Here is a 26317-nt window from a genome sequence, read left to right as displayed (position 1 = left end):
ATTGACAAAACCAGCTTTTGTTACTAAATGAATGTTTTGTTTTGTCTTTCGAAATGACCCAGTTGTAACCATAGAAATCATACGAGTTTAGACGGATTTTTTGTTTTTCACATCACAAAATTTAACGTACGTTGACGGTATATATTGTTTCAAATAGTTCAACTATGTAAAAATTAACATTGAAACTCTCGAGGTACTTTGTTGACATTAAATTCGATAAATTGTGCAGTGACGCAATAATCGCATGTGTGATGCATCAGTTTGTTTAGTAAGTACTTCCGTTTGAAACTAGCTTTGAGTTAAACGTTCCAACTTGTTGGTTCCTTTTCAAAGTTTACAAAGACCTCATCAAGTCCCTTGCGCGATTTTTTTTGCAAGATTCCATTTGCACAAAGTTTGAAAGGAAATCGTCAGTGTCCGACACGTGTCTGGCTGGGCTAGCACTCTAGCAGGTACGTTTAACACTCTAGTTATGAATAAATTTTTCCATGATAAAGTCAAAGATGTTAGTGGCTTGGAAAGGTTACAAGCAATTCAAGTCATGAAAGATGAATTAAACAAACTGGAAAATGATGAAAAACGGAAACAGGTACTTGCCGCAAAAGATGAAACAGGCAATACCCTATTTCATACAGCTGCTGCTTGTGGGTTAGATCATGTTTGTCAGTTTATGTATGAGTATGGTGTCGACTTGGAAACAACGAATAATGCTGGGCACACTCCATTGTTTACTGCTCTTGGGGTTAACCAAGACATTAAGCTTGGAAAATGGCTTCTGGATCATGGAGCTGACCCCACAGTATCAATTATAGATAAAAAAAGCACATGGACAGTCTTTCATGTAGGTTTTGTGTTAGACAATGAACAAGTAATGCGGCTTTTGGTTAAATATGGAGCGAATCCAACAATCCCTTTCAAAGATGGTACTGTTCCTTTGATGTATGCCAAGATAGATGAAAAAAGAGAGCTGTTATGTGAATTGTCCCGAAGGTACAACAGGCGTGTTGAAAAATTAGGAGCATATTGCAGCTGGTGTGGCAAACAACCTAACACCTTGAAGCGCTGTAAAAGTTGCTATGTAGTGTTTTATTGTGATGTAGACTGCCAGCAATATGACTGGAAATTCACACATTCAAAAAGTTGTAGAAAACCTATTATTTGTGGAAAAAGATTGGCTGAAACTATGGCGAAAGCAAAACGCAAAGATTATGTCAAGACTGAGCCTTACATTTATCTGAAAGATGCTACCCTTGAACAAGAGCTGTCTGTATGGAAGTCATACAAAAAAGCACTACGCAAAGCAGTGGGAAAGCATTTTGTTGTAGCATTACAGGTTTATGAGCATAAGTATCAAACAATTATTGTGTACAACCAAGACCATTCAATACATACTAAGGTGTTTTACAACTGTGATCATTTTGATTGGCTTCGTCACCTTTTGTTTGAAACTTCGAAAAAGCAGGTCTTGTTTCTATGGGCTACTCCATGTGATCCGGACAATGGGACCTTATTTGTTTATCCTGGAAAACCTGCACCTCAACAGCCATGGAATGATCCAGTGATTGAAATAAGACCGTTTGACAAGGGTGAAGCTCCAGTATTTAAGTTCTAGATCTGGTTGCCATTATAAACCCTCTTTAAGAGCCTTTTTTCTGTAAACAAATCTACTTGCCATATTTAAGTACTAGATATGGTTGCTATGATAAACCCTCTTTAAAGGCCTTTATTTCTCTAAACAAATCTGATTGCCATTTCTTCAATTAAGTCATGTATCTGTTATTTTCATCAACTAATTAATATGCAAATTAAACATGCACTATTATTTTTTACAAAATTGTGCAACTGTAGCAATCAAGTGAAATATAGTGCATTTCAGATAGAGGCAGAAAAATGCAAGTTTGAAGACAGTATGTAGGGTTATGTACATGGTATTGTGGCACGTTAAAGTTTAGACCAGTACTGCACAAGTATAAGTAAAAATGTTGTTATGAAGTCATCATCCTTTTTTAGATCTCATGTGTTACTAATACAGCTAAGGTAAACATAAATTCATAACTAGGATCAGCCCTGAAGCGCCCATGCAGACCAGCAATTACTGCACAAATCTAGCCTGAGGTAGGATTCGAACCCACGACTGGAGTCTTTTCAGGACTCAAGCTCTACCAACTGAGCTAAGCAGGTCTTTTGTATGACGCCTTTGCTTGATGACAAAAACTTATGACATAACTTGCTGTTAGCCCATATAGGGCACTACACAGGCTTTTTTTGACTCTCCTGACTTGCTGAAGCTGATAGCAAAACAAATATAACATATTATTTATTTTACAATAAGATGATGCACAGCCCATGTGGGCGCAATTAGTAAAACAAATGGCTACACATTGAAAACAGGCATCTGATATCAAGCAGTCATGTACTAAAACAGTTTTCCAAGTTAAGGTCACAAACAGCAAACACACAATAATAAGCTAAACAAAAAAATGATGCCAGGTTAAAAGCCTCAGGTTTGAGAATTATTCATCAGAATATGTGATCCTGAATTACTTTTTGTTCCCGCACCACACAATCACTTCATTAAGATAAAAACGGATCATGCAATTATCTAAAAAGTAATTTTGGGTTAAAAAAAATTTGGACAAGTACTACAGTAAACCTTGGTTAATCCGGATTTTTGCCCAATTCAGACAAAACTTAGGCACAAATAATTTGAAATGTGGTAAGGCTTTAACTAACCGACATCGGTTAATCTGGATTTTTGCCCAATCCAGACAAAACTGGATTGACGCAGGTTTACTTAATATTCATAATTTGGTCAGAATGTGTTTTGAGACAGAAAGGGATACCATATTAAAAGTTTAACTTACTTAAAGCATACACACTTACTGTTGAAGTTACTTCACCTTTCGTCTTTTACTGGCAGGCATTCCTGCCATGTAAGCCTCACTGAATGGGGCCTGAGGGGGCACAGATTTTTGCTTTTCAATATCGTTTACAATGGTCTCAACCCATTCAGGTGAAACTTCTTTTTTCCATGCGTTTTCATCAGGAACTAATAACAAGCAACATAATTATCAACTAATTTGGTTTAATGACAGAATGCAGTACAGGTAGAGTCCTGTAGTTGCATTCTAGGAATAGCTAGGAATAAAACCATACCTTCAGCAGATGAAGTATTTGCCTCAGCAGTTTTCATTTCTGCTGCTGCTTCTTTGGCTGCTTTTTCTTCAGCAGCTTTTTTTCGAGCAGTCTCTGCATCTATTCTTGCTGTTCCAGCCTCAATAACATCCATGATTGCTTGCACCGCCTTTTTCATGCAAACAAATATATATTTTGATTCAGGTGTTGTATACTATTAATTGCTATTATTTCTAAGGATGAGCCAAGCCAAACCAAGCCCGAACCTGAGTACTCGGTACCAAACATTGCTGTTTTTGATGCTTGGTGCTCGACCGACCAGTTGCATAAACCGACCCAAGCAGTGAATTTGCATATTCATGCCATGCTAACATATGAAACCAGCGTTTAAAAGGGTATCCAAAAACAAAAATGTCGTTTTTAAATAGATGGTGGAAAAACACATACTTCTGGGGCCTGTACAGCTTAGTACACCACTGGTGACATTGGAAAGCTACAAAACTAGCATGGAATTGGGAATGTTTATAACGTCACAATGCACTGAGTACCTCACATGTTGGGCCAATCAGAACATTTACAGTTTCGGCCCATCCCTAATTCTTTCTACACAGAAAAATTAATATCTTCCCTTTTAATGTTTTGTCAAGCACACACAACCAAACACAATCGTTAACGTTCTGTGTTGACCAGGTAAATGATAATTAGTGTATACTTAATTACTTACATCATCAACGACTTTTTGTTTGTCACCCCATTTCACAATGAACTGGTCAATATCTTTCTGAGAAATTGGAGCAAAATTTGCAAGTGCTTCAAACAGTTTCAGAATAGGGTGTTCATCATTACCCTCGTAGCGCAGCAAACCACGGCTCAAAATTGTAAGTGGATCGTGCATCATGGAAAAGATGTCCTTAAAACCAACAATTCTATTAGCTTTTAATTGTTGACTGTTTGATTAAGGTGGGGTTTTCTTTAATTCATTCTACAAACTGACCAAAGTGAAATAGTAACATATAATTTTCACATAAAAAGTTTCTTGAAAATCATGTTTTGCTTTGTCCAGCTTTCAAAATTTACCAGCCAATTTTTAAATCATCAGAGAATTTTAAAGTCAATTCTTGCATTTGTTGCAAGAACAACTTTTGTTGGTAAAGTTTTTTTTAACGTTGCACAAAAACATGTTCCTTAAAAATCATGCTTGCTTGTAGATCTTTTAAAATATAGCCTACATGCTACATTTTAAACCATCAGAGAATTTTAAATATAGTTCTTACATTTGTTGCCAGAACAACTTTAGCAAAGGTACGCCGCCCTCCTTTCAGGATTTGTTCATTCAGTCGCACCCAAACAGCTAATGTGTAGCGAATGTGTTTGTCAAAATCTTGGGCATATGAAGAATCATCTAAAATACACCGTGTTTACATTGTATTTCTTACATTTTATCAGTAAGATAAATATGTTTGCCTAAAAATTACCTTACTTATATTTTAGGTAAATAAAATATATACTGACGATTGTTAAGTGCAATATATATATTCTTATGTCATTAAATAAGATGAACATAAATTCATAACTGGGATCAGCCCTAAAGCATCACTCAGACCAGCAAACACTCATTTCCAAATCATAGTAAAACAGGCCTATACACATTATACTGAATCTGCTGGTCACCAAGACATAGGCTACAAGTCTGTGGTGGGGTTCACACCCACGACATGAGCCATTCTGGGACTCCCGCTCTACCAACTGAGCTACACATGTGCAGTGGTGAGCATATAGAAAGTTGACATTTTATTGAACACATCTGTATTTATGTCTCTTACCAGCCAAAAAAACAAACTCCATTGCTTTGGTGATAAAAAATTTGTGGAGAGCCAAGTTCGACTTTGCACTGTCTATGTCATTTTTTGATTTGCTGCGTAAGAAAAACTTAATCACTGAAGGTTCATATGACTCGGATAAAACTTCTCCAGCCATCTGGAAAAAAAAATCATGTTTTGAAACCTTAAAAACAATCAAAGAGGTCAAACTCCACATTTTTGTTTCAAAAACCAGAATTGTTTTATATGCCTGAACTGTCAATGTTATTTGTCAATTTAATTATATTTGGAAGACTAAAAGAATGTATATATCTGATATAATAGCAGAACGCCATGTTTGTTATTGTTTAAAATTTTTGTACTTAAATTCAAAAAGTAAGTATCATAAAGACATGTTTGGTGATTCAATATTACAGTATTGATTTTTGTAGATAGCCAAGCCTGATGTTACCAAAAGTTTTTGAAATTTTGTCCAGTATAAGTAAATAGTATTTGTGTAGCTTGATAGAGGGAGGATTCTTTTACTATATTTTTTAAGCTGCACACATAACTTTCAAAAAACTTTACAACAGCATTCCAAAAATAATTTAAAACAGCACCAAACTTTAAACAAGTTTTGGTCTTAAACCCAAAATGTATGTTTTTGTTATTAACAGGTTGGGTGCCTTTACAAAAAATGACAAAACATTACTTTTTTAAACTTTTCATAATGACTTTGTACAGCAATGACTGTTTCAAACCTTAATATCGTCAAGTGTTGGCTTCTTTCCTTTAAAAAACTCTTTGGAAAACAACTTTTGCAAAGGTAGACGAAGTTTTTGCAGTGGACGGATGTCTCCTCGGAAAAACTCAAATGATTCATCGTTTGTGATTTCTTCTCCACAGACAAGCATGATTTTTTCAGCCATGTCTAAAAACGTTTAAAGATTATGCAAAACTGGTCAATCTACAAAAACAATATAGTTCATACTTGAAGTAACGCTTTCAATGCTTGGAAAGTCATAACCAAGTTGTCTAGCGAGGTCATTCATGGAAGCCATGCTGCCAGTTGGAACTTTAACGTCTTCTGGATTCAGTGATATTCGGCCCATAGGTTTGCGTTTCGATGTCCCAGGCTGATCTTCCAATGGTGCTGCAAACAATGTTTTCAATTTTTAATAAATAACCAACTTCAAAAGTTAGCTTGGTATTTAAAGTGTTGCAATTGAAAATGTTTAAGTTGTAAACTGGATGTTAATAACAAGTGCCACTTTTTGATTGACAGTTTTTTTTAGGTTTATGATGGATATAAAAACTTAATTTGTGACAGTACAAAATAAAACAGTCCATCAGCAAAAAAGGAATACTTTTACCAACTATTTTAGACATGAACTGTTTTTCAAAATCATAACGAACATTGCAATCTAATTTAATACATACAAAAAACACAAAGATTCCTATTCATACCACACAAAAACACCACTCATTTCAGAAATGGTAGTAACATGGTAAAAAAGGTTCAATAATATTATTTTCTTGCTTATCCCACTGGATTTTTCTAAACCTATTTCCCAACTGGACTAGATTTTCATAAGGCATGACTGGTAGTACCAAATTTTTCAGGTTATTTTTAAGCTTTTCTAATAATTTATCGCATGTACTTACACTTCAGTGAGCCTCTTGACTTGATTTCATCTTTGATAATTTTCATCACTTCTATTTTACCACGGTCATCACTTGTGCCTGTAAAAGCAATAGATGCACATGTAAGGATTTTTTGGAAATAAGATGTATTCAGCTACAATGTTGTCAAATACAAAGTTACCAAATGATCTCCTAATTCTCATAACCATGCTTTAAGATTATGTGAACACATTAAGCAAGTGGGCACAACACAGGTGCTGGTTTTTCAAGTGACTTGACCAGTGGTTCTCAAACTTTTTAAGCATGCAGCGCTCTAAAGCACTAAAATTTTTTGCAGGTTAACATAACAAAAGTTCTTTAAAAATTGTAATGTTCAACTTTGTTATTATGGGTACGGATGCTTTTAATTACATACAACGAAAATATGAACTTTTTAAACTTTGTTATGCACACCAGTATTTTGTCATGAAGTAACACAAGGGTAGGTTTGCACTTTTAAGAAGGAAATATTTTGCGGCACACTTGGAAATCTCTCATGGCACATAAAACACAAACAATATACATAAAAATGGTTTGAAAGCATATATGACCGACCTGGTGTGTCTGGTTTTGCTGTTTCTTTGGGACCTGAAAGAAACATAAAAAAATGTTCAAAAGCTTTTAAATGGGTCATTTGCTATTCTGTGTTTAATATTCACTATTTGAATAGACATAACTTGAGCTTCTAGAAAATCTTGCAGAAAAGTCTTTGAATAAATATGCTTTGTTTTAACTAACTCGGCTTCTGACTGACACTGTGTGACTGGTGAATGAAATTTGGTGACTCATTTTTGATAGTGTGATTTAAATTGAAAAAAGTAAAAAAAAACACACTGTCTTAGGCTACTTATAACTATAAGCTTAGTTGCAAAATAATACGAAGTAAAAGTATCAACATACTTAATGAGCCGAATCCTCCTCCACTAATAATTTTGTCCAATCCATCAGCACTTATATCTCTGTCAACTGCAAAAATTTAGAGCCTTAATTACATAGGGTTCAAAAAGCAGACAAAATCTCAGCTAAAGTAGAAACAACCTTTGGGTGTTTCCTGTGAACTGGAGCTAGCAACACTTGAAGATTGGTTGTAATCCATAGCTTCGCTTGGTGAGGGCTGGCTAGAAGTCGCAGTGGTTGATGTGGTTGGAGTTTGGTCTGCCTGACTGGTTGTAGCAGTATTGGTTGTTCCTGGTGTAGAGGCTGATGCACTTGTTGAAGATGAACCTAAAAGATAGACAGAAGAACTTCTTATATTATGCTGCTGGCATAGGCATCATTTTTTGGCACATGTTTGTCTGAAAGTTTGGTAAAATCAAGTAAAAAACAAACAAACCAACTAAATCACGATGTGTCGCCTATAGCAGTGGTTTCCAATTTATTTTTTGATGCAACCAAAATTCTTCTAAAAAAATTCCTTACTGGTTTCTCGCGACCCATGGATGTGCATTATTACTATTTTAATCTGGTTTTATTGTTAATTCCTATGTTAATGTGGAAATGTTTAGTCAAAAAATTAAACAGATCTTCTTTTTTCATGATCAAATTTCCATTTAGCTCAAACTTTAAAAACGCTCTGAAACAAAGTTAAGAAGTAGATGCTCTTTCTAAAACAGGTGACTGAAAATATTTTTCAGGTGACCCAACTTTGAGCCTGACCAATAATTTTAGAAACACTGCCCTATAGAAAGGAACCAATAATAACTATGGATTAAGGGCACCTATAATAAACTGGAATGTCCAACCTCTGGTGGTATACTTAGACTTGCAATAAAAACTTTGTCAAACACTAAATGGTGAATTTAATATCATGCCTGTGACAAACAAGTGTGTGTCTACAAAAAAAGTGCTTACCTGATAAATGATTAAACACAGCATTGTAGACTGCCTGTCCTACCATGTTGGAAACATTGCTTGCAATTTGATTCTGTAAAAAAATTCCATAATGCCAATTTATATATTGCACTTTGACACAAAATCAGACCATTACTATAAGTACCCACTACTTAAACATGGACATGGCTATGGCAAAATTAACAAAAAAAGACTAATTCAAACCACTATTTTTCATACAAAACATGAACACAGCTATAACTTCGACAAAATGAACCCACCTCTCCACCAGCTTGTCCTTCTACTACCATTGGGGTTGGGACTTGACCATCAGTTGCTTGCCGAACAGAATCCATTATTAGGTTGTGCAATCGTTCAGTAGAAAGACCTACACAATAAAACAGATTTCTCTACAATTTTACAACTTAATATAATCGTTTGTAAAGAAAATATACTGCACCAGAAAATATACTGTTATAATTTTGTTTAATTACAGAATTGATAAAATTAATCCAACATGTTAAAAAAAGAATGATATTGTAAAGTTAACAAATAAAAATTAATGTCTAAACTTTTTTTACAATGATAGATTATTCACAGGTGACTACATGGCATTTATTTGTTTGAGTGTCAAATCTAAATTGTTTACCTGGAATATTTGGCAAGTTAGGCAATGTACCACTGGTTCCTGAAGTGATGGTCTGCAATACAAAAGGTTGCTTGAAAAATGTCAATATTTCTCAATTAACGAGTACACTGTTAAAGCATAGAGCCAATAAAAGATAACAGCGTTGGAAACTGCACACAGCGTTGGAAACCCAAGCGTTGGTTACTCCCAGCAAACTGGAGTGCCGTTAAAGGGCCAATCTCTCATCACCAGCTGCACTGATGAGACCTTATAGGTCGAAACCATGTGTACTGTCTCCAGCTTAACGAGTACATTGTTTAACAATAAACACCAACATACTATACCCTTTCTATGCCACCACCAAATACTCTTTTTAACAAATCCTGATATTTAGTGTGTATCATTTATGGAATACCTGGGCTGAAGACACAACAGGTTCAAAAGAAGGCAATGAATCGAAATCAACCTCCATTCTTGACACATTAGCTGTTGCAGATGCAGGTTGACTCTGGGAAGCAGATGTTTGTGGGTTGTTTGGGTTCACAGATATGTGGATGTACGGTTGGATGGATGCATTCACCTAAAAACATAAAAAATAACTAGAAGGGTGGCTTAGCACATTTTACTATAGCATATACACTACAACCTATTCTGCAAACTGTAATATATTCTCTATATTTATTTATATTGGGTCCCATATTAGCCAACATTTTTATAATCTTGATTTGTTTCTGCAGGCAGAAACTCATGGGTCCCCGATACCGCAAAGTTGTAAACAGACAACCATAAGAAACGTTGCTATAAAGTCAAACACAGTGATTGGTAGTGTTACTTAAAAAAAAAGTTGTAAAGTACAAACTGTCCAAATCTCATGCAATTGAGACATTGTTATAAGTTTGTGTGCCTAAATAGCATAAAACACTGACATCTCAAAATGGCATATTATACAAACTGTGAAAATGTATTGTTGATTAATTCACCCATTTTGGGGGGTAGGTAGGGTAAATATTAGGGCTGCAGGGTGAAACGCAATATTCGACAGCTACAAATGCCAAATTCAAAAAACTATCAAAAATTCATCCAAATCGGACGTTTTATAAACAATAGGTGGCTTAAGCACTAAATATTGGGCTACATGGTGAAACACAATAATCGACGCCCTAAAATGGAACAATGAACAAACTGTCCAAATTTCATCCAAATCGTACATTGTTTAAAAAATCACCCATTTTTGGAGTCTAGTGGGGTAAATATTGGGGTTACAGGGTAAAACACAACAAACGATGCCCTAAAATAGCACAATGAACAAACTGTCCAAATTTCATCCAATTCGGACATTGTTCAAAAAATCACCCATTTTAGGGGGCTAGTGGGGTAAATATTGGGGCTACAGGGTAAAACACAACAAACGATGCCCTAAAATGGCACAATCAACAAACTGTCTAAATTTCATCCAATTCGGACATTGTTTAAAAAATCACCCATTTTAGGGGGCTAGTGGGGTAAATATTGGGGCTACAGGGTAAAACACAACAAACGATGCCCTAAAATGGCACAATCAACAAACTGTCTAAATTTCATCCAATTCGGACATTGTTTAAAAAATCACCCATTTTAGGGGGCTAGTGGGGTAAATATTGGGGCTACAGGGTAAAACACAACAAACGATGCCCTAAAATGGCACAATGAACAAACTGTCTAAATTTCATCCAATTCGGACATTGTTTAAAAAAATCATCCATTTTAGGGGGCTAGTGGGGTTAATATTGGGGCTAGAGGGTAAAACACAACAAACGATGCCCTAAAATGGCACAATCAACAAACTGTCTAAATTTCATCCAATTCGGACATTGTTTAAAAAATCACCCATTTTAGGGGGCTAGTGGGGTAAATATTGGGGCTACAGGGTAAAACACAACAAACGATGCCCTAAAATGGCACAATGAACAAACTGTCCAAATTTCATCCAATTCGGACATTGTTTAAAAAAATCACCCATTTTAGGGGGCTAGTGGGGTAAATATTGGGGCTAGAGGGTAAAACACAACAAACGATGCCCTAAAATGGCACAATCAACAAACTGTCCAAATTTCATCCAATTCGGACATTGTTCAAAAAATCACCCATTTCAGGGGGCTAGTGGGGTAAATATTGGGGCTACAGGGTAAAACACAACAAACGATGCCCTAAAATGGCACAATGAACAAACTGTCCAAATTTCATCCAATTCGGACATTGTTTAAAAAATCACCCATTTTAGGGGGCTAGTGGGGTAAACACTGGGGCTATCGAGTCGAACAAAACAAATGGCACATCTACCATCTGTGAAAATTTCATCCAAATCCATCAAACATTTCTTGGCAAAGTGGGGTGGACAAACTTGAGGGAAGAAAAAAAAACAAAGAAAAAAAAAGAAAAAAAAAAAAACAAATCGAGTAAAATCAAAATGTGTCCCCTTCAGGGAAGGGGACCCATAATAATAAAGTTTACAATGCCCCAAAAAACATAGGGCAATTGTTACAGCAGTGTTCATCAAAACATTTTTCACCTATAAAGAAATGAACTGTTGAGAGACATAAAAAGGTTTTAAGAACACTTTTTTGGTCTGTGCGTCTGTTTGATGGTCGAGATTTTTCTCAAACAGGACAAAAATTAAATTGAAGAATCACTCCAATGTGCTGATTTACAACACAATCTTCACCCAAGCATTCGAAATCGTTTTTTGCATTGTCAATAGCATAAGATGCAAATGTATGGAGTGTATGGAAGTGTGTTTAATGTGTGTTACTTTTAGATGTTGTTGTGTGTGATACCAAGTACACTTGTTGAAGCAACAAACATATACCTCCACATTGTAGCGAGGCCGATCAACAGTGATTGAGCTTTCAGGTTGACTGGGTGCTGGGGTTGGAATAACAGGTGCAACTGGACGTTGATTCTGGGCAGCAGGCCTGGGTGGTTGTGAGTGTGCAGTTGTTGGACGTGGGGCATTTCCACCAGCATTTGGTCGGTAAGTAGGGGCATTGGGTACAAACTGGGGGTGGGGAAATTGCAGAAGAGGAGGCTGAAACCCACCAGGGCCAATTGGGGCTGACATTCTCACCCTGTAAGAAAAAAAGCATAATAAAAATCTGCACAAATATACTTGATACAACACTGACAAAGTTGATGCAAAAATTTTGGAACAGCCGAAACTACAAACTTTCTTATTGACTAGGCACCAATAGGGCATAACATTCTACATGTATGACCAAACAATGAGTTTTGTGGAAGCAAATTGTTATTGTCCGAACTATTTAACAACAGGGAGAAAGCTTGCAATAAATCTGTATTTAAACTTTCCCTTATAAATCAACAATATTTGATGTAGCACCAAAAAAGTGCAAATCAAGTACAGGTTCTGTTGGAAACAATCCTGACCAAAAATCATTAGGTTTTAAACAAAACATTTATACCAGGACTTCCTAAACTACGGGTAATGGAAGTCTAACTACGGGTCATGGATTGGAGTGTTTCTGACTTGCATCATTTTCAAATCTACTAAAGAACACAAAATTTTAATTTTGTAAAAAATTTCAAAACATGAATATCGAAACATAAACAGACAGCGAAAAATATACACTTTATTCTATTGACCAAGCTGGATATTATTTGAATACTCCATCGCTTTGCAAGTTTATGATGCAATAAAAGCATGTAAGAAACCAGATGTTAAACTGGTGCAGTTCAGTAGAGTGTAGGCTGCATTCTTCATGACAAAAAGTTAAATTAAGTTTTAAAAGTTAAAACAGTTTATCAAAGCAAGGGAAAATTGTATGTTTGGAAAAGTTTGAATTGTACAGGATTGCTGGCAGAATGTTTGGGAAGCCCTATTTTCTACCACAGATTGAATGCTATTGAAACAGTACTTACATCCTTATCTGAGGACCCCCACCTTGGCCAGGTCTCTGCAAAAGAAGATAAAACATGAATAGAAACAATTAAAAAAACAATTTTATCACACAATGTTATACGTATTTACATTTTAAATCGCTCTCCTATACTAGACCAAACAGACTAGTTTACAAATACTATACACAGATCTGTTCATAAGTTTAATGAGGACAATAACAGCCCAAATAGACTTAAAAAGCGACATGCTTTATTAATCAAACGTTTCGGCAAATGCTAATGCCATCATCAGTGATATGAGGGGCCACGTTTAGGCCATTATTTTCCTCATTATAGTTAGGAATACTTTGGGAATCATAATTTTGGACTTGAAAAGACGGTTTAAACACAGTGGTTACCACAATTTTAACCTAAGATACATCCAGTTTTACTTTTACAAAATATACCTGTCCCATTTGGTTGGGCAGAGGAACCCATGGAGTTGCTGAAATTTCTACATTGGGCCGTACAGGTCTTGCACCTCTAGGCATAGGTCTGGGCATCTGGGTAGGATGACCGGGGACCCCATGTCGCCTTACACCAGCTGGGTAAAAACAATTTATTTTACAGTTTACAGCAAAACTGATATATGGGGCTTTGTGTTATAAAATACACTTGACTTTAAATTGGGTGTACTTTTCGATTTAGATTTTCACAAAACAAGTTTTTTCAGTAAGTTTAACCTTACAGAACTGAACAGAAACTTTAGATTAGAACAAAAAGGGAATAACTAATAGAAAGATAATGTACTGTATCACATGATTCCAAGCACATTAACAGGAGAAAAATTCTTGTCTTCAAGGTAATATGTAAGCCTGGAGATTTAAGAGTGTTTTAAAAATGCATTTGCATCAGTAACAAACTTAAAACCAACTTTTTGATGTTTTTTAACATTTTCCAGAAAAAAAAATGTTGACTAGTTTAACAGAATACCAGATCACACACTCACCAGGAATGTTAGGTTGAGATGCACTGATAAGCATTGTTCGAGGTGGCGTCCTGCTTAGTGGGATAGCTACTTGTGACAAAATACCATGGATCTGGGATAATAACCGCTGGCATTGCAGAATTAGAGAAAGACTCCGAGACGTTGAACGAAACTCTGTGCTCTGTGAAAAGGAAGTAACAGATAAATGGTAATACATCGTACACGAATAAATGCTAACATTGCAGCTCAGTGTTGATTTGTTTGCCAAAAAATAATTGCCAGTATATCTGAATGAAGGAGTTGACTGCTTTGACATTAGCTGCTGCCATTGTAAGAAAATAATACCCACATAAGAGCTATGACTGACCTTTGACACGAAAACACAGAAAAAAGTGTAAAAAGGGAAGCAGTAATTTTTCAACCGAGAAAGGTGTGAATAAGCATAAAATTTAGTGCCAAATATCATAGTGTACAAAATTTATCAAAGTCATTGTCAGATGAAAAGGTGCAACTTTTTACCATATTAGGGCAAACAAAACATGACATCATTGTTTTGATAAAAGTTACTTGCAGTGGCGGCTCGTGCCTAAAATTTGTGGGGGTGCTGCCCCCACAAATTTTAGCCTTTACTTAACATATATAAGTTGGCAATATATTGAAAAGCTACATTTCTAGTTTTCCAGCCATTTGTTTTGTGTAGAATCTGTAGAAAAACAAGTAATACAAATCTTAATTAGCAACTCCATAGTGACGTAATTTTTGTTACGCAATAATGTACACGAGTGTAAACAGCAAGACGGCATCATTTGTGTATTTTGTTTACTTGCACTGCGACGGGCCAAACACAATAACGTTCAGTAATAATGTGAAAAACAAAAACACACGTGGCACAGCTTCGAAAGGAAGCGGTTGTAAACACGGTAAAACACAACAGGAATACAGAAAAAAAATTAATAGAAAAAATAGATATAAATGAGTCGAAAAAGGTCAACGTATTTCAGTTCGACAACAAAAATTGTCATGTTTCATTTAAGTAAATTTAGTCACAGTCAGCGTTTTCAACCTATTCTATGACACTTCACAGATTATTGTCACACAAAAAAACTAGCCATACAGCTTTTTATTGGTATCATAACTAACAAATTTAACAACCGCATTACATTGGTTTTAGAACTTGTTCATTTAAACATCTTTCTTGAATTTTTGTGTACAGACTATTCATTGTATTTTAGTTTCTTAACTGCTATAAGTGCTGCTTGCTGGCAAATAGCTTATAATTCCTTTTTTAAGTGCAAAACGCCTTCAAGCTTTAAAATTTACAACACTCTCACTTAAATTTAAACCAAATTATTAAATCTTGTGCTTCCTTTTTCCAACCAAAATGAATCATGAAGTTATAGTTTGGGCATGATAATTGATAGCTTCTTCCTTAATCCCAAATGATAACTAAGAAACTGTTTTTGTACTTAGTACTAGCACTGCAAGTGCAAGTCTTTTGGGAATATTGGTGTTCCTTAGAAAAATTGGGATCTTTTTCAGTGTTAAAAAGAACTGTTTTGCCTTTGAAGGAATCATGGAAACAGCAAAAAGGATTTTTCATCCTAGTAATTTAACTTGTCAAATCATCATCTCTAGATTAATTATTTTCAAAGTAATCATGAACATCAGATCTACAGAAACATTTTCATATGAGTAACTAGCTTTTCTTTGTCAACAATAAGATGTGCTTGGTGTCACTACTATCTTGTCTGTAGAATGTTCAAACACTTCCTGTGAAGCAATTTAGCAGCTACTGTTTAGACAAACAGTACATGTCCATTATATCAATACACATGATTGCACTTGGTTGCAAATACTGTCCACATGGTGTGTTAAGAAATCCACACTTTAAATTGTCTTCACTTGTTTTTTGTCTTCATTTCAAAATTCCTGTTGCTTGCAGTTGTTTGATCTGCATTTGATATTGCCCGAATTTCAGTGAGGCATTTAACTTCACAGTCACAAATTTAATTTTTCTTTGGTAGCATTAGGAACTAAAACTGAGTATTTCTTGTTGTTGCTTATTCCTGCATGACATTGGAGTAGCAGATGTTTTGTCCCATACTTTCATAAATCTTTTTTATTCAGTTATTTATTATAAAGGTTAATTGTGACTTTTAAAGGTGTTAGATGACCTTTTTTCTTTTTCAAGGTGTTAGATACACTTATTTAATTCAATGATAACTGTAAAAACTGAAACCCACTTACAGTCATCTTAAAAAGTCACGACTAACAGTCAAACAATAAGTTTAATGATAGCAAAATAATTATTTAACTGCACTCACTGTCGAACTTAAAAACACACGGGTTTGGCTTTGGAGCTCACTGACGCGAAGCAGACAACACAACTAGCGCTACGTCACGGGAGGGGCTGCGCGAGCCACAGCCCCCTCTCGCCTATTTCGCCCGGCATGTAGCTTTTCCAAGTGCGCATGCGTACAACTGAAAACGTCATGAAACGTCACGAAACTGGAGCTGCAGCTCCGCCATAGATAACTTATTATTATTTTTTTAATTTTTTTTTAAATAATACAAATTTTTTATTAATTTTATTTTAATAAAATGGCGATTAATGCCATAAAAGTTATTCTTAGTATACACTGATCAAACATAAATACTATATGTAAAGATTGTTTTGTATGACAACTTGGAATAGGAATGTCAAGTAAAAAAACTGGGGGTGCTGCAGCTCCGCAGCCCCCTCGCACGAGCCGCCCCTGGTTACTTGTTTTTTTTTGCTTATACATGGGTTGTTTAAAGTCGATCAAAACACAATAAATTTTTTTTGACAAACTGTAATCAACCGATATCATATATAAGGGACTATCTATTCTGGTGACACAAAACAACTGTTTGTTCCCACACTCTATTGACTTAATGTGGGATTCTGCTTTGCACATATCCTGTACACCAACTATGGCTTAGCTTGTAAATTAATTCCAGTTATTATATGCATGCAGTGTACATTTTTAACAGACTTTAGCCAAATTTTGTGATGTGAATGCTCTCTAAAACAAAAGCAGTTGTTTGTATTTTCCATCCACAGCACTTCGCATTCTATTATTTTTAAGCTAGCACTGTTGGGTCATTACTAACAAAATACACAAACTTGGCCGAAAACCTGGACAATATTTTTTTTGAAAAATTGAATCTTAACAAACTGATCACATAATGACATTTTTGTAAAAGCAAATATTTTTAAACAGAACCTTTTTTATATTCTGAAATTTATACAGGAAAGCAAATTCAATCCTAGTATCTGCCATGAAGAGTACATGTTCACAACCCAATGAAATCAATCACATAACAATCACCAAAGTTTGGAATTATATTTCGTTTAGCTCACATTTTTATTTTGAATTGTAACGTACAAAATAAAGCATGTAATGTTGCTCTCACCTCTGTGCTTGTGAATGCAGGATCTTTCTCAAGAAAGTCGGCCATATATTCAAGGAAAGGATTCAGCCTTTGTTTGGCTTTGATCACATCTCTGTACACTTTGCCCAGTTCCTTCAGTGTAGGATGTCTAAACATAAACAATCAGGTGTTAACAAAAGTTTCAGTTAGAAAAATTAAAACAGTTTCTTTAAAGCTATAAATGGCAAATTCTACAAGCAGTCAAATTTCATCCATATAGGACATAGTTAAAGGAATTTACTCGTTTTAGGGACCTATGGGGTAAATCGTGGGGGTACAGGTTTAAAGATAATAATCGACCTTTCAAAACAAAAACTGTCCAAAATTCATTAAATTCGGACATTGTTAAAAACTTCTTCTAGTTTGGGTTTCTGGTAGGGTAAATGTTGGAGCTACAGTGTAGAACACAATAATGAATGACTCAAAATAGCATACTCTTAAACTGAAAAAAAATGTAACCCATAACAATTTGGCAGCTACCTATTTCTTAGTGAACTGTCTGTTGATGCAGAAGCTGAGCTTGTGGATGGTGGTTCAGGTGGATTTGTCTCCATATCATTTTCTCCACCAGCAGCATCCCCACCTTCTGTAAATGGCAATGTTAGGACCAAATAATCAAGAACTAAACACAGATTGTGCTCAAACACGTAAATGTGGTATGCAAACAAGGTTTATGTATAATGTATCGGATGTAACAAATGTTGTGAGCGCTTTTTGTTGCCATTCTGGATAATTTGAACCATTAAAACCAGTTGCCATACATTGGTAATTATATAGTGCTTAAACACTTGAATGTGGTATGCAAACAAAGTTTATGTATTGATATGTATCAAATGTGGCAAATGTTACGAGCGATTTATGCTGCCATACTAAATAATATGAACCATTAAAACCAGCTGTCAAACAATAGCAATTATATACCGATGTACATGAGCAAACACAATCAGCACAGTTGTGTGCTACAAAAAGTTTATGTATTGATATGTATCAAATGTAACAAATGTTGTAGGCAATTTATGTTGCCATACGGGATAATTTGAACTATTAAAACCAGTTGCATTTGCAATTATACTGATGAGATGTACATGAGCAAACATATTCAGCACAGCTGCGTGCTACAACAAGTACTATTCTCCTTACAAAATGCCCAACAAGTATATACCTGTAGTTGCAGAATCTTGTACACTTTCACTGGCACACACAACTTCACTAGTTAAGGAACCATCTACAAACGCCACTGTGGCAGCAGAGGTTGAAGCTGCAGCTGCTGCTGAGCCAGTAGATAAATTTGGGTTGTTGGTCTGTGAATAGAAAATAAGTTTTAGGCATATCTTTAAGTGGTGTGTAACTTATGTAACTTACTTCTAATTTAGTTAAGGCTTCATTCAAATGAAAAAGCAAGTGTTGCACTCTATCAAACTGGCGTCGTGGAGCACTGAAAGCTAAAATCATTATTGTAGTTGGTATATGCCTGAATACAAAAAGTAAAGCACTTTGGTGATGATTTGGTCAAACTATTTTTGCCCTAAAATTATTATTTTTTTCAATTAACTAACGTTTTGCGTTTAATTAACAATCAAGGCGTTGTCATTTGGCAACACAACACTATTTCATACAACAATTACATCTGAAGAACTAATTATTTTGATCTAGTAGTTTTTGCCAACAAGGGCCTAAACAGTACTGTATGTAAGAGGTAAAACTTGTAGGTCACCATAAACAGCTTTCCAATACTGTGTTTGACAGAAGAACATGACATACGAAGCAGAACATATCAAATGTTACATATGTTAGGTCAATTTATACTTCTTTGTTCATGCTGGATAGTTGCTATTGTTGGGTTTGTCATGGCGTTAGATGTAGGTGGAGTTTGCTGGTTCACTGAGGTTGATCCAACCTCAATGTGAAAGTCGATGGCTTGATTGTTTGGCCCCATACCATCAGTTGACAACTGGTGCAGAAAATCCTTTTTTTAGTTGTAGTGATAATATTCATATAGTTTTAAGTCAATTCAAACAAAACCAAATACCATTTATATAGTGTAATTAGGTATGTCAGTGCTATTAACAGTTAAACAATATAGTAAAGCCCGGTTAATCTAGACCTGCTTGGACCCAATAACTTGTCCGAAATAGATAAAGGTCTGGTTTATCAAAGTTTGATTAGTTGAAGACCTACCGCACTACATACTATTTGTACCTAAAGTTTTGTCTTTTTAATAAACTGAATCCAGTTTAACCACTTCGGTTTACTGTATTTTATTTAACTGCCTATTTTTCCCAAAAAAATTAAACAAAGCTTATAAAGTGTGGTGATCATGCCAGTGCTATCAACAGTTAAACAACTTGATGAGTGTTTCAAATATACAAACTATTACAAACAATTTGTAAGCCCCAGATAATGCACATTGTTTCAAATCAATAATGTCTTAGTGCAGCTGGTGACACTTCAAGGCTATATTGGCTAATGTAGCTTACTTATCATTTATTGGCTTGATGAATTTTAAACAATTTGTTCCTTTTACAAAAAAAAATGCCATGTCATTCCATACTTCCTGTTGTTTTGAGCTCAAGAGTTTAACAGACTGATACTAAAAATACATACCACTGTTCCACTGATAACAGGAGGGGCTACATTTCCTCCAGATATCACACTTCCCAGACTTCCCAAAGCTTGCTGAAAAACCTGAGCCTGCAAAAAGGTTTACACCCTAAGTGATTTCACAGAAACAATTCCTCATTTTTTAATTAAATGTCATCAAAGTATCAAATGGAATTGTAATTTCTGGAGTGCAGTTAGTCAGAAAAAGACTTCCCTTTTCTTTAATTGAATTTTGTCTACCGACCATCATTTGCATAAATGCAACAGTATTTCAATTTTTATTTAAAGAATTCACTTATATTCTACATTTAAATGAAATTTAGATTTCTAAACATCGAGTTTGAGGCAAAATATACTTTACATATATATAAGTCTTTGTTATCATACACAAGCGGATTTTTTGATTTGAAATACAAACTATGTGCAGTAAACCTCAGTCAAAAAAACTTACCACACAACAAATCATTTGTACCTTAAGTTTATCAAAATCAGGCAAAAATCCAGATCACCGAATCTGGTTTAACTGAGGCTTACTGTATAAGCACTCTGAAAATTATTTACCAGTTGATTGGTTGGAAACATGTTGGCATTTTGTGCCTGTGAAGGCTGTGATGGTGCAGAAGTGTTTGTTGATGAGCTTGTTGAAGATGCCACTGATGAGGCTGATACCGGGAGCCTTTGCACCAAATGAAGAACTTTCCCATCATGATCTGACACAGTTACATAAAAACAGTATATAAATGAAAAAATGTGTGCTATAATATATTTTAAATGTTGACCCAGAAGTCTTTTGCTGCCTTACAACTTTTCACATTTCCTGTTGTTTACTGCACACTAAAAACATACAAACCATTGTTAGTTTATTTACCTTTATTTAATTTAAAGTCATCTGACAAAACCCTTCCTTGAAATATCAATCTTTGTCGGTCTGGTGGAACATTTACCTCCGACGAAATGGTTTGCTTAAATTCCCTTACTGATGTCTGCCAAAAAGGTAAAAACAAATAAATACTCATCACATGTACTATATCTCTGTTTCTGCATGCAAAAGCCAGAAATATAAAGTTTGACAGATAATAACACCTAAAAATGTTAAAAAAGGAATATACACAAACTACACATTAGACAATTGTTAAGTCAGTTTCGGACAAAAGTTAAGTTAAAAAAAACTAGAAACACATTTGTACAGTACCTGTTCAGCAACAGTAAAAGTTGAGGACCTTGAGTCCATGGTTTTCACTACAATCTTCATTTTTCTGTCCTACTCCAAACAACCATGTATATTCACAAATTTGTTTTTTACACTTTTTCAAACGTTTTAACACAAAAAAACTACAGTTTCAAACAGTAGATCGGACTTGAATAAACGTTGGTTAACAATAAATAATTATTTTTTGTTGTCGCAACAGTAATAAAGAGGAACAATCAGCAATTTAACAAACAGAACTGCAATACAATAAGGAACTAACAAGAATTACCCCCGGTTTAGGAGAATTGTGTTCAAATTTTTTTTGTAAAAGCGCCTCTGCTGACAGAAGTCGAAACAAACGCTTTTTGTTGGTAAAAAGCGGAATAAATGACGCACGGCAAACTTACGAGCTTTTCACACTTAATCTAGAGAGTTCGATATAATTTGACTGCAAATAAATGTGTGCATTCATGCGTTGCGATAGTCACGGGCTACTGAACACACACGTCATGGATATCATAAATCAAAACTCAAAAGTCAGCAAGTTGAAATTGAACGAAGAGTTAATGTTGTTATTTGCGCTGGCGATTAGTTAAAAATGTTTGTTAAACGCTGTCTATACCAAGCAAACATGGTCGCTTTTGCTCGAAAGTATTTGTTGCAGTTCTAGAGCTACTAGAAGTCTAGAACACTTCTTTTTTTATTCAGTGTAGCACATGGGTCACTCTTCAGTCTTCTATTCACTCTTGTAAGTAAATAGACATTTGACTTGTTGTTGCAGATAATACATGTCACAAAAATGGCGGAGGAAAACTTTCTAAGAAAATCTTTAAAGATTGCCCTTGTTGTTGCATTGTATTGGTAAGCAAACTGAGAAATTAATTTGCATGAAGTATTGGAAAATTAATATTGTTTTTGTGCAGGTTTACCTCTATTGCAATGGTTTTTTTCAACAAACGTCTACTTAACTCTGATGAGATTAAACTAAATGCTCCCATTTTTGTGACATTTTTCCAATGTTTTGTGGCAGTAATTCTATGTCAAACCATTGCATTTTTCGCAAAGTTCAAAAGAGGCAGTACTTTCCCAACTTTTAAGTAAGATATATTTTTAATTTGTTTGTATTTTTAGTACTAATTCTTTAAAATTAACATATTTAAGACTTATTTATTTAAGTATACATGTTTTGTACATTTTGTTTTTATGCATAGAAGTGTAGAACATGACATTTCGACAGCAACTTGTATCATTTTTGAATGAAATGAATGTATAAACCAAGCTGTCAAAACATCATGTTTATACAATTACAATACATTGGCTTGTTTGTTTCTTGCAGTAATCTTTAAAATCATGAACTGTATTCATCCATGCTTTTTCTTTGACACTTATGCATTGTATTTATGTTTTTTGACATGAAGGTTTGATCAAAAAGTTTCAAGGGAGGTTCTTCCTGTGTCAATTTGCTTTGTTTCCATGATAACATTTAACAACTTGAGCTTACGTGACCTCGGTGTGCCTTTCTACAATGTTGGTCGCTCCCTCACAACTTTATTCAATGTTATTTTGTCCTACTTTATTCTGAAAAAGACAACATCTCCACTTGCTCTTGTGTGCTGTGGAATTATTATGTTAGGTAAGTGCATTTTATGTTTTTGCTAACACTTACATATACCACTACTTTGTACTTTAACACATTAAACCAGCCAAAATGTCCACAATAGGTATGGTGTTAGTAATCTTTAGGCTGTTTTTGTAGTATTAGCAATACCATAAACCTTGGTTAATCCAGGTCAGTTTGGACCAAAAAATTTGCCCAAAGATCTGAATTAACCGATGTCGATTAGTTAAAGCCTTACCACATTACAAACCATTTGTACCTCAAGTTTTGTCTGAATTAGGTGCAAATCCAGATTAACCGAATTCGGTTTACTGAATATTATTGTAACATTGTCAAGCTTCAACATAGAGCATTTTTGACTTTTCTTGTGATGTGAAAGCTGACAACATACTTGTTGTATAAATTACGCCTTCCATTCAATTCTATTTAGGTTATATGCTTGGTATCAATATTGAAGGAGATCTGGTGAACTTATCATACATTGGTTGTGCCTATGGGGCTATTGCTAGTTTCTTTGTCAGTCTTAATGCCATATTCACATCAAGAGTACTGCCAGCAGTAGAAAATAACTTGTGGAAGTTAGGTGAGTCTATCGATATTTTGTATGGTACATTTTGTTTAAAATGTTGAGGAAAACAAATACATTGATACTATTACTATCAACTTTATCATATTTATGACGGTCCTAACATGTGAGTTGCAGGTACAGCCCACTTTAAATCATAATATTAGGTGACAGATTGTCAAAATATATGCATCAAATTTACCTTTTATATCTGAAGAGTTTAAAACTAGACCTAATGAAGTACTAGTTTATTTGACTATATTGGTTGCTTTGAATGATTAAATAAGTAAAGACAAATCGGGTTAATCACACAATCCGTTTAATTGCATAGAGATGTTTATCCTAAACCAGAGTTATTCGGCATAAATATTGTGCAGATCATCGCTTAATCTGATCAATGGCTTGTCAAATTTACAATGCAATTAACTGGATTTTTCTGTACTTGGAATGACTGTAAAGTTTATCCATTACTTTACAAAATCAATGTTACAAAAGTGTTCACATAAAGCTAAGTTCACACTAATTGTCATGTTTTATTTTTTTTTAGGATATTACAACAACTTAAACTCATGCGTACTATTACTACCAGCCCTGCTGTTATCCAATGATCTGTATACTGTGTACAAGTTCCCAGATCTGGCTAATCTATACTTGTGGGGTGCATTTATTCTAGTTGGCATATTTGGCTTTATGACTGGTTTCGTTTCAACATGGCAGATACAGGTTTGAAGAATTTTATATGCATACAAACTTAAAATAAAAAAGTGATACACAAAATATTTTAGACTGGTTTGCTTTTTTTGTGATCCAGATTTTTTATTGACCAGTCAAAAATGATATAAGAACTGGATTCAAAACAAATGTTATAAAATCTCCACTTATTCTACATTAAAAATCCATGGTTATGATATTCACATTTCTTTTAACTTTAGGTGACTACACCCCTCACACATAATATTAGTGGAACTGCCAAGGCCTGTGCACAAACCATTTTAGCTGTTGGTTACTACCACACTCCTAAGACAGCTTTATGGTGGCTAAGCAACATGATGGTGTTGGCAGGCTCTTTCTTTTACACTGTAGTGAGAAGAAATCAGATGAAGCATGATCATGATGAAAAAGTAAAGGATACTTGAGATTAATTGTGTTACTGTGCTCGTATTGAGTGGCCAAGTACTTGCAATTTTTTTGTAACATTGTCTTTACCTATTAGTTGCCATTTTCATTGGGTTACTGCAGCACACATTGCCATTTCAGTATTGGTATACCTCAGCATATTGACCTTTATGTTTTATAGACAGTGAATACACATATTACCACACCATATGTTTACTCATTGTCTTGCCTACAATGTCACTGAAATACAAATGCTATTTTTTATGCTTATGTACTTGTCTAATTTATGAAAATACAAATGATTGATCAAAGTGTACTTTGTGTGCAGGTACAATTTGAAAGGGAAAAACAAAAAAGTGGATTACGGCTAAATGTTTGATGCTGTCCAACTTTCTGAGATTGAACATTATCAGCACTTCATGATACAGGGTCCTCAGTGCGCAGTGCCATTACATCAATAAGATCTGCTTAACAAACAGCATCTACAGAATGCAAATGGCTGCTATGTTAGGTTTCAAGTTTTGAAATGCTGTCTATTTATGTAACTGCTGCATACTGTGGTGTCTCATAAAAAAAGTATTTTTGATCATGAAATGACAATGGTTGTTTATATTTCATTTTGTTGTTTGTCATTTAGCCAACATTTCAATTGGTACTAAGACAAAAATTTCACAGTTCTGTGCAATTTCTTCATTTTCTATGTGAAAATCTTATGAATACTAAAATACTTGCTTTTATTCTTCATTCTTGCTTCTTCAGCAGTGTGTCATTGAAAGATTTAAACTTTCTTCATTTTTGTGGTTTTCTTCAGTTGTATGACAAAATAGTAATTTCTGTTTGCCTAAAGACCCATTTTTTGTTTTTATTTGTGAATTTAGTACCATGTTACTATTCATAATGCTTAAAAGTTGTATCAGTGCATCATTGTGTGTAACCAAGTTTTTCTTTTTAATTTTTTGCACCATATTCTTTCAATGTCATTTTGTTCACAGTACGATGTGCAAAGCTATTTTAATTTGCTGTTGTCTTGCAGGGAATTGGTAATTTAAATCGCCGAAAGTGGCATGCCGCTTATAATTAAGTAGTAGTGCCAAAGTTAGACCGTGTGAGGTAAGTACATAGGTTGTGACTGAAAATAAAGTCTAGTTTAAAGTAAAATCAAGTCTACAGTAGCAGTTTTCTAGCGATTACTGTTCTCTACATCAATATAAACCCAAGCCCCCAACAGAATCAACCGTTGTACACACTCCAGGTTGTGACTATACACATTTTTACAACATTTGGTTTGGTTTAAACAAAAAATCCATGATTTAACGTTATTTCTACATACCGATGGGCAGTGTTTTTTTAAGGTGTTTTGTGGGACCGAAACGGTCCCACAAATTTCTCCCGCGGTTTCCCAAAATTTGCCAGTAGCCTAATAAATAATTCGTTTAAGCAAACATGGCTATTTTTTGGTATTTAAATGAAACACTTGCGGTCTCTTAAAACTACTTAGCGGTCACCCAAACCTTAAAAGACCCTGCCGATGGGTGTCTTCAAAACATTATCAGTTGATATCACAAAGAAAAACTTATTCGTAAAGGCCCGCGTGATTTGGAATATATCCGTCAGAAAGTTTATTAGAGTCGTCTGCACAATGTAGGCCAATAATATATTGTGCTTCTTGTCTCTCTCTTTCCTGAAGCTTCAATATATGCCTGTCAATCAGTAGTCGTTTACAACTCTGGTGTGTGTACCCTAATAGCAGTGGTTGGGAAGATCATGAAGGCTATTTAACGATTCGTCTTCAGTTTTTTTTATGTGATGCATAAAGATTAAATTTAAATTAAGAAATGG

At 34.8% G+C, this 26317-nt stretch overlaps 3 protein-coding genes across 5 annotated transcripts; 2 read left to right on the top strand and 1 right to left on the bottom strand.

Moving 5' to 3' along the window:
• The first annotated feature begins 163 nt into the window (after positions 1 to 163).
• LOC145203973 (uncharacterized) lies at positions 164 to 2105 on the top strand. The gene has a single exon (XM_080076364.1). The coding sequence runs from the start codon at positions 473 to 475 to the stop codon at positions 1610 to 1612; it is 1140 nt and encodes a 379-aa protein (XP_079932490.1). The 5' UTR covers positions 164 to 472; the 3' UTR covers positions 1613 to 2105.
• A 199-nt stretch (positions 2106 to 2304) lies between these two features.
• On the bottom strand, positions 2305 to 21372 carry LOC145203968 (uncharacterized). Of its 3 annotated transcripts, none has more exons than XM_080076355.1 (29): positions 21183 to 21372; positions 20859 to 20973; positions 20552 to 20700; positions 19994 to 20080; positions 19196 to 19340; positions 18752 to 18831; positions 18552 to 18690; positions 17870 to 17975; positions 17372 to 17498; positions 13955 to 14114; positions 13413 to 13549; positions 12988 to 13022; positions 11921 to 12179; positions 9491 to 9655; positions 9097 to 9148; positions 8729 to 8835; positions 8469 to 8541; positions 7656 to 7841; positions 7518 to 7583; positions 7173 to 7205; positions 6600 to 6677; positions 5926 to 6087; positions 5696 to 5865; positions 4959 to 5112; positions 4410 to 4537; positions 3860 to 4045; positions 3157 to 3304; positions 2884 to 3049; positions 2305 to 2602 (listed from the first exon to the last, which is right to left on the bottom strand). In XM_080076355.1, exons 1-28 carry the CDS (start codon positions 21240 to 21242, stop codon positions 2892 to 2894), a joined length of 3465 nt encoding a protein of 1154 aa, XP_079932481.1. In that variant the 5' UTR covers positions 21243 to 21372; the 3' UTR covers positions 2305 to 2602; positions 2884 to 2891. The 3 variants fall into 3 exon arrangements, with proteins under 3 accessions (XP_079932481.1, XP_079932480.1, XP_079932482.1); XM_080076354.1 differs by having other exon boundaries at positions 2901 to 3049; XM_080076356.1 differs by lacking the exon at positions 7518 to 7583 and having other exon boundaries at positions 2901 to 3049.
• Positions 21373 to 21746: 374 nt separating this feature from the next.
• On the top strand, positions 21747 to 25541 carry LOC145203975 (GDP-fucose transporter 1-like). The gene is made up of 7 exons (XM_080076365.1): positions 21747 to 22040; positions 22103 to 22276; positions 22598 to 22812; positions 23228 to 23380; positions 23910 to 24085; positions 24295 to 24483; positions 24807 to 25541. Exons 1-7 carry the CDS (start codon positions 21979 to 21981, stop codon positions 24855 to 24857), a joined length of 1020 nt encoding a protein of 339 aa, XP_079932491.1. The 5' UTR covers positions 21747 to 21978; the 3' UTR covers positions 24858 to 25541.
• Positions 25542 to 26317: the final 776 nt, after the last annotated feature.

Source organism: Phallusia mammillata, chromosome 8 (genome assembly GCF_965637545.1).
Source record: "Phallusia mammillata chromosome 8, kaPhaMamm4.hap1.1, whole genome shotgun sequence".
NCBI lineage: Eukaryota > Metazoa > Chordata > Ascidiacea > Phlebobranchia > Ascidiidae > Phallusia > Phallusia mammillata.
Note: the sequence above shows the minus strand (reverse complement) of the source record. Positions and strands in the feature narration are given on the sequence as shown.

Excerpts from the sequence above, each read along its gene's own strand:
- LOC145203973 (XM_080076364.1), top strand. The coding sequence starts at position 473 with ATGAATAAATTTTTCCATGATAAAGTCAAAGATGTTAGTGGCTTGGAA.
- LOC145203975 (XM_080076365.1), top strand. The coding sequence starts at position 21,979 with ATGGCGGAGGAAAACTTTCTAAGAAAATCTTTAAAGATTGCCCTTGTT. Across the intron at positions 22,277-22,597 it reads AGTACTTTCCCAACTTTTAA|GTTTGATCAAAAAGTTTCAA; the intron begins GTAAGATATATT and ends TTTGACATGAAG. Across the intron at positions 23,381-23,909 it reads AAATAACTTGTGGAAGTTAG|GATATTACAACAACTTAAAC; the intron begins GTGAGTCTATCG and ends ATTTTTTTTTAG.
- LOC145203968 (XM_080076354.1), bottom strand. The coding sequence starts at position 21,242 with ATGAAGATTGTAGTGAAAACCATGGACTCAAGGTCCTCAACTTTTACT. Across the intron at positions 7,842-8,468 it reads TGTGTTTAATCATTTATCAG|GTTCATCTTCAACAAGTGCA; the intron begins GTAAGCACTTTT and ends TCTATCTTTTAG. Across the intron at positions 6,678-7,172 it reads AGCAAAACCAGACACACCAG|GCACAAGTGATGACCGTGGT; the intron begins GTCGGTCATATA and ends TTGCTTTTACAG.